At 38.3% G+C, this 8,844-nt stretch overlaps 1 protein-coding gene across 1 annotated transcript in view; it reads right to left on the bottom strand.

The window, feature by feature from the left end:
• Positions 1–4,069, bottom strand: part of MRTFA (myocardin related transcription factor A) — a 68,755-nt gene extending 64,686 nt beyond the window's left edge. Inside the window, exon 1 of the mRNA XM_041481747.1 lies at positions 3,774–4,069. Coding sequence (XP_041337681.1) covers positions 3,774–3,819 — 46 coding nt within the window. The 5' untranslated portion in view covers positions 3,820–4,069. The remainder of the gene's footprint in view (positions 1–3,773) is intronic.
• Between the last annotated feature and the right edge of the window lie 4,775 nt (positions 4,070–8,844).

Raw genomic sequence — 8,844 nt, forward strand, 5'->3', positions numbered from 1 at the left:
GCACACCTCTGCCCAGCCACCTGCTAGAAGCCATAAAAAGGAAATTGTGACAAAACGAAATAAATTAAAAAGAAAGTGAAAGTATATTTGAAAGTTTGTATTTGTTATTTAAACACAGAACCTGCATATAGAGGCACACCCAAGACTCCTGAGGTTTCCCCCAGTTGCATGAGTCCCTCATATGGCTGTTCAAAAATATTTAAGTGTTATTAAATTGTAGATTGTGTCCAAAATAAAGTATGCTTCTAGCACTCTTGCCTCTCCATTAAAAAAAAAAAGGAAAAGAAAACATAATATTCATTGCTCATTCCTTTAGTGGCCAGTCTGTTACAAAGCCAAATAACAACAAAAACTATTTAGTCCATATCCTGACTGAAAAGTGACCAACGGCAAAAGAATTTGCAAGATCCCTATATGGGATAATTAGATAATGAAACAAATAACAAAAAGGTTTCAGGGGAACAAAAAAAGAGGCTACATGGGGAGATTAGGTTGAAGTATATAATGGGAAGGAAACAGCAAGCTTTTGGAATCAGCAAATAAATATAAAGAAAACAAATGATTCAGATGCTGAAAGAGTCAAGGCAGCAAAAAAGACCAAGTGATTCTTGGAGAAAAAAAACACTAAAGAGAGAGTTCCCACTGCTAAGAGCTTGGTACAGATCACACATCAGCTTCATTGTCAGCAGAATGAAAACACACAAACTGGCACAGGGCTGGTTCCAAAACTACACACTTGAAACTGGATGAGGAATTTCACCCCACTGTGTATGTCTGCTTTTTGAATGATTGGATCAGTAACACCAGTTCTTTAAAGAAGTTTAGTAGTCCAATGAGATGTCAAATAGAGTTGTTACATTTTTGGTCTTATTTTTGCTTTTTTTTTTTTTTTTTTCCCCTGGGTCTACTGCTTTTTTGGAATGTCTTTTCACCTTGATTTTCACTTTTACTTTTTCCTTCCTCCGCTGTCACCACCTGCATTGGTTTTCTTACTCCTCTTTTTTTTCAGTTTGACAGGCATTTTTAACTTTTCTCTGGTTAATACAATATGCACCTCACTGTTCATATTATTCTTGCTTCAGTTATTCTTTGTTCTGAAGAAACAGTCTCTCTCTGCTTAAGCTATTCTGCTCCCAGAAGAGTAAAGTTGTAATGTCGCCCTCAGTTCTTTCTCCAAAACGTTAAGAATGTTTTCTCATCTTTAGCATCAAAGGAGCTTCTTTTCACATGGAATGCCCACCAACATGGAATACAGACACTATGTCCTGGGTCAGCAACAGCTTCAGCTACTCCTGCTTCTTGAGTGGACTCCCATCAATACCAAGCAGTAAATAAGCACTCATGACCTGTGGTCTTGAAGAACTTTTGGTCTATGGAGTGCAAGCTGTGTAAACTCTACCAGGATCATTTATTTACCCAGCTTAGGCCATGATTCTCCTATTTCTTCAGTGGATGTTTGGAAACTTTGAGGAGTTGACTGGGACAACTGTTTCCATTTTCCATTTTTCCAGTAGGGCTTCTGGAGATGAACATCAGGATGAAGAAGATTTGAGAAGTTAAGTCTTTCCTCAGCTAAGTCATTTTCCTCATTCTAGCTCTCAAAAGACAGGAGATCCAATTTCAGCCTCTGAAGTCTCAAATAGTTTGCCCAACACACAACTACCTCGCTAAGCCAAACAAGAGCAGAGACCAACATCATCTGAAGTCCCTAAGTATTACAAATGAACAAATTGGCCTCGTCATCAAGTAGCTGTTTTCCTTATCTAGAAACTTGTAATACACTTCCATTATTCAAGACAAATTTTTTAAACTTATAATGTTCCTGTTGTCACACTCCATTTCCCCACCAATCTTGTGAATCCATTTATGTAAACATTCGCCTACTTCTTGCTTAAGGTTTTTCCAGCAGTGGTTGATCCAGAAGAGGAGAGAGTGGCTGCTGATGGAAGAGGCGCAATAAATCTGTATCCCTCATTAAGGTAAACTAAGCTTGCCAGGAAATTGCCTCAACATTACAGAACGCCCCTGCATAATCTAGGACTAGGGTTAGGGGACTTAAGCAAAAGCCCCATACAAGTACTCTTTAGTGGGAGAAACTCTCACCCTCAGAATTAAATGAAAGCCTCAGGAGTTACCATAATTTGGAAGAGACAAGAAACACAACCACACAGTTTTGACAAAAAGCAATACTAATATGAAGGCAGTTTTCCTAATTTTAACAAATGTTCCTTAATTATGTCATCTTCCCGAGAATATAATGCACAAATTCAATTACAAGAACCCTGAAATATACATTTCATGGCTGTTCTTTGTTGGTGGCGGGGGGAGGGTGAATTAAAAACCTTATTAGAAATAAAGCATGTTAAAGTCAACATCTTTTTTCAGGCCTTCACATAAGAGCTTTCTTCCCCACAAAGCCAGGTAAGATACTATCCAGCCCTATGCATTCTCTTCAATACCAAACACCTTGTTAGTGTCTACACCCTACCTCCAAAGTCACAGACTGCAAGAGTCCAGCTAGAGGGATGATGTATTATGTACAAACCCTCTTCTAAACTGAGACAAACACTACATAAGATCTAGGCCTGTCTTTCCTATCTACAACAGGAGATACAAAAAACCATACTTTGGTTCTCTAAACAACAAAGAATATGTCAGGACTATAAAATAAAGGTCAAACATCTGAATCTTTATAGACATAAAAAACCTTCAGAGATATTTTAAAAATACACGAAATTAAGTTAGGGAAACTAACATGGTCAATTCAGGAAAAGAAACCTAAAAAAACAAAACAAACCGAAAATAACCAAACAAAATCCAGCAATTTTGGGGGGGGGAAATAAACTAAGAAATTATTGTTTTATGTGTCTCTTTCCCAGTCACTACTTAAGGAAATGAAAAAGCATTTGACTTTCAGGAACAAGTTTGTCTTCACACTTGTGGCATTACCTATGTGCTGCTTTTCAGACAAGGCTGCCCAAGAGATTAAGAGTACACAAACCCCAACTCCTAGGCTACTACAAGCTTGTGGTCAAATCTTACCAAGGTTACAGTCTCTGTTCCCATCCACAGAGCAAAGGCCATTCATATCTATATATATATATATATATTTATTTTCATGACTACATCATGTCCTAGAGCCTCAGATAAAAACACCCTACAGAAGTATCTCATGCTCCTATTGATAGATAATTCTCATTCTAGCATGGCTAACATGTGAGAAATGGAACCCTGTACCTATCTAAGGGGTAAGCACAGTATCACCAGAAGGCCCCAGTACTTACCAATGAATCATGTAAACAAAAACCACTGCCATTCTCAAGGAAACAGACTTTCAAGACATAAAACAAATATTGGAAAGTTTCTAATACAAGTTTTTCCTAAACTACACAATTTTAAATCTCTCCAAAGTAACAAGAATATGTTTAATCAGAAAAATAATTAACAGTAAAAACACATAAATCAGTGAAAAGCTAAGTGGAGGAACAAGTCTCTAGAACAAGTCTTAGCTTTGATTGGAGTTTTTTCATCTTCATAAGCCACATAAATTTAACACTGGAGACCAACAAGGGAAGAAGAGAGAATTTTCAAGCTCTAAAATTGAACAGTACTTATCATCCAAAAAGTACCCATCTGCAACCTGCACATGAAATCACCACAGTTCTCTGATTTCTCTTTATCTGAAGTCACACAGCCTCCTGGCACTTCCTATACAGTTCAGCAACCATGATTCACTAGCAAAAATTAACCACAGGATATGTTTGGAGTGGTACCTGATTGGAGTGCTGTCATCTGCATTTCTGGTTCCAGCAGTGTCATGTTGATTCTTTTCTCAACAGTTACAAGCCCTTAAAGACTTCTCTTTATATAGGCATAGATATGTTAAAGAAAAAATGTAATCCAAGAGGACCTCTCAACCTTAATCTCATTCAAATTTCCAAGACATTCTCATCCTTATATCAGAAAACTGTGCCTAGTGAGAAAACTCAAGTCTTTCAATATGCAGTCCTCTGCTTATTCACTACAGGCAAGTTGGAACAGCCCAGGATCAAATTGCTGCGAGGACAAAAATGAATACTCCAAGGGAGAGCAAGATGTGAAGTTTGCAGAAGTAAGGTCCGCCCCTTGACGCTCTGTAAGCTGAAGGGAGGGGAGAGGACGAGGTCACAGACACTGGAACTGGCAGTTTTCCCCCTTTTATAAGAGGAGGATGACGTCTTGGGTAGACTTGCAATCCCCTAAGGGGCTCTGCTGATGAGGCAATTTCGTTCCAAGGACAAGGAGACCCAGTGTTAACATAAACATGCAGATATCCTCAGCTTTGAAACAACATGGCCAAAGACATATACATCCTGCTGATAGATCAGTCACTTTTCTTCAGTCTTTGCCAGTCCTTTTTCTCAATAATTAAACTACTCCCTAACCAACTCCCCTTGCTGATCACTAAACCTGAGCTACTCTAACAGATGGTAGTGTCTGCTTCTTAAAAACAAAATATCTGCCCTTTGTCATTCAGACTTTTCCCTCCATGGATCACTCCCTCCATGGATCACTCCCTCCATCTAACCAGACTAGGGGTTAAAAAAATTCAGTCTTGTTTCCCACATCCACATGATCAGTTTCAGATTATTTGGGATAGTAGACAAAAATTTTACAGCCAAGTATTTATTGAGTAAAAGATAAAAATAGAATTAAGTCTTTCCTCACTAGATGATTCTAGCTCCCAACAGAAAGGAAATTCAGTCTTGGTCTCTAAAGAGTCTCAAGTAATTTGCCCAACAGATAATTTAATTATCTTAACAAACTAATTCCAACACTTCTGTCCCCAGAGCATCATTCCCTTATTCCCCATCTTTCCACAAGGCTCATCATCATTTCTCTTTAGGTCATTTAAGTAACTAACTGCATATATTTGTACCAAGCCCTAAAATATATTGAGCTGTGCACATCTAAGAGACAGACAAATTTTTAGATTTTAAATCCCATTTTAGCAAATCCGAATCCCTGTCCTGCCACAACATAAAAATGAGTAGCTAGGTGTGCAAAACTGCTTAAGCCCTATTTTCTGACCCCTCTAATGTGAAATAACTTTGGGACTTCTCTACCACTAAGATACAAGAACTCCCCGGCAGCTGCTCGACTGCTGAGGGAAGAGCATGGCAGGTTTTAGCAGCGTATCTTCCTTCCCACACACAAACACACCTGGACCTTTAAAGGAGACAGGAAAAACTCATTTAGCAGCTTTAAACAATGCAGGAAAATCCCTTAAAGTGATGATATTGTAGTATGTATCTGGTTTTCACACTGTACATCAGCAGTGTGTTGCAAAAGGACAAGAATCAGCTCATTTGGGCTTCTCTAGTACTCCAAAGCCACCTTTGCAGTCCTACATCTGCAGCCAGAGCAGGCAAAAATCGCAGGCCTAAAATGTTCCTTCTTGCTATGCAATCTTTATGAAAAGAAACTGCAGCAGTGCACTGTATCCTGAGCATTCAGAGACATAGTGACAGAAATAACTCGTTTTATACCACCTACTCTGAATATTCATATGCATCGTAAATAAAGGAAACACCTATTTTTAGCAGAAGGTATGCTTGTTTTTGTTGTGATATATGGAAATATAAGAGGAAGCAGTATGACCCAAGTGGAAAGGAAATCTTTCCTACAGTTTCCAGGAATATCAATTAACTCTCTGAAGTATGCAGGTGTGCACTGTTGGTGACCACGAAGAGGCAGATGAAATTTACAGCATTAGGCAGGATATTGCTCATTTGACCAGCAAGGAAGACGAAGACTTCACTACCAGATGTATTCCAACACATTCCTTCATTATACTTTGTGGCAATGTATTGATCGTGGCAGGGGCAGAGCTACAGCTCCAGAAGTGGCTGATAGTACTCCAATAAAAATGAGTTATAGAAAGCCACAGAAGCAGCAAAGGCCCCAAAGTTAGGATTCAGCTGGCTAAGCACTAAGGGCAACTGACTGTTGTGAAATAGTGCAATCTTTCCTTCATGGAGCAGCCTCTCTCTGTTTAAGTAGAACACATTGAGAATCCTGCTGAATGGCATTCTCCCTTTAAAGAGCCAGGCTTCTTTTCCCCATTACTGCCCTTAACACTCAAAACAGCAACACCAGCAACAGAAGTCCTTACACAGACAAAACAGCTGCCCAGATCTGGGCCTAACTTGTTTAGCAAGCAGTTTAAATTCATGAAAAAGGTATGTTTTTCAAACAGCTATCAAATTGTATGTCTAACATTTATCCAGCAGCGCTTAACCCTGAAACCTCAAAGGCAAACTGAAGAGAGAAACTAGAAAGGAAAAACAGAAGGGAGAGTAATATTATGAGCCAGTGATTGTAGAAGGGTGTTAGTCTTGTTACCTTGGTAAGGAACAAAAACTTTTTTGAGAGCTAACTTGTTAAAGCCATTATGTTAAAGCTGCCTTTGACAGTATTCTTTCCAGCTCAACTATTCCCCCATCACTATTTGAAAGTTTGTTTAAAATATTTCAAGGAGATTACCCCTTCTCAGTTGTTTGGTAGCTCCCATCAGTAACAGGCCATTCTGTCATGCTCTGGATCTCATAGCTCTATCAGAAACTTTCAGACAGCATGCTAAATTTACAGTCTCCTGGGAACACAAAGTCTCGTAACACAAATCTATCCAAGACAGACTGGTTGTTTTTGTTCTAACAACCATTCCCCTTACTCTCACACAAGAGAAAACAGCAAGCCTCACTGGAATGTGTGTGAAGGACAGATCAGAAAAAGCTATATATTTCCTGTCTTGGTCCTTTTGCTACAATGCAGACTTAATCTTCTTCACATCTAAGTTCTGGATGAGGCAGTAACCACCACTTGGTAATTAAACGTAACTATGAGTCTCCAGAAAGCAGATATAGACTAGAAAAAAAAAAAAAATACAAAACCAAAAACAAACAAAAAACCCCCCCATCAGGCCACAAACACTGATAAAATTTCAGAACACTCTCATCTCTTTAAAGCCCTTTCTCAGGAAAAAATACAATCCTTGTTTATAAGTAATCATGCCTAGCATCTCAAATGAGTTCATGAGTCACATAATTTACTCTCTTAAATGACAGTTTATGACATGATTTTAAGAAAACATTTTTGTTTTTAAAGTCAGAATAACAGGAAGACAATAATAAAATTTGCAAACCCCTTATACTAAGTTATATTTGAAATATTTGAATCTAACTGTATTCAGTGTAATGACAATTCAAAATGGGAAAGGGATAGCAGCAGTCGGAGATGGGAATGTATAGCCTTATAACAGAATTACAGGAGCAAATCACCTACACAATTATTTACAATAAAATAAGGTGACCTAATACTCACGTATTTTAATAGTAAATGGGCATAAGAACACAAGCACTAAATGAAGTCTTTAGTACCATTTTAAAAGTTCAGCTCTGCAATTTCTGAGTATAATCACCAACAGCTTACATAGCAACTATTTATCCCATGCTTTGTACAGCACTAACAGGAGTACCTTCCCATACCTAAAGCACATGCCTTTTATATGACTTGAGTCATACCGAAATTCCACACATTCCAGCTAGAATCTCTTCCCCTAACACATACGGTACTTTGTAGAAGGCAAGCATCCCAGATCAAGTAAACCCCAAACACCTGCAAGCTGGTGCAAGTTCCCTCCAAACCAGCAATCATAAAATGCAACAGCTCACTGGAAAGAATGTTACCTCATCTTAAACAACCCCACAGAGAGAAGAAACCAGGAGTGTCTGTGGATTCTAACACAATGCTTTTCATAACCCCTGGACAAAGACAACTATGAACTCATCTGGGGAAAGCAGGTCAAGAGAGAGTGTTAATAAGTTAACAGAGCAATTATCATAATTTCAAATGAAAGTTAAGGAGAAGAGGACTTTGTTATTTAGAAATTATCAAACTACCTAAGATACGTAGTTATCACCTGGGGTTTTTCTTTCTTTTTTCTTTTTTTTTTTTTTGTAAATGTCAACATGGGGACCTGCTCTAACCATGCCCTAAGGGCTGGGATAAGTTATCTTAGCATCTTAGTAAGGTGACTGACAAAAATCAAGATATACTGAAGAGCTTCAGATGACTCCATAATGGCCTTTTTCTGGCTTGTGTGGCAACAAATGAGTCAGTCACAGGTAATCTCTCATAGTTAAAGAAAGTTAAGGCCTTGATGAACACAGGTAGAAAAGGGGAAGGAATGTAAATCTGGGGTAGAAAACTCACTGTGAAGCACAAATTAAATAACTATACTTTAAATGTCTCATTAAGCTTTAAGTCTGAACAGAACATAATAACTGTGTCAAAATAGTTTACTAACACCTTACCACATAAGGTTTCCTTTCACCAAAGTGACAAAAAATTGTTTCCTAGCTATCTGTTCAAATGCTTCATCCTGGAATTCTATATCCTTAATATCTTTTATTGCACTTTAATTGTGTAACTTAACAGCTGTCCAGTCAAATTGGTCTTTACATCCATGTGTCCAGGTGTACCTATCCTTCCAGGAGAACATGTAGCTATGATAAGGGAGAATATTAAGAGAAATCTGGATCTGAAACAAACCAAAACCAACAAGAAAACCCCCAGAAACTGCTTCTGGCTGCTCTTCAGTTCTAAGAGAAGGAAAAAAAAAATTAAAAAGGAATCTGCTGTCCCAGGGCATATGGCAGCATGTGTATACAGGACTGCCCTCCCAGTTTTCCCATGGGATACATAATTCCATGATGCTTCACAAGCCAACGACATTTCTATTTTAAGTCAGCTAATAGTTTATGTTCCAGAACTGCAGTCTGTCACAACAAACACGGTACAAAC

This window comes from Pyrgilauda ruficollis, unplaced genomic scaffold, assembly GCF_017590135.1.
Source record: "Pyrgilauda ruficollis isolate IOZ18807 unplaced genomic scaffold, ASM1759013v1 scaffold56, whole genome shotgun sequence".
Lineage (NCBI taxonomy): Eukaryota > Metazoa > Chordata > Aves > Passeriformes > Passeridae > Pyrgilauda > Pyrgilauda ruficollis.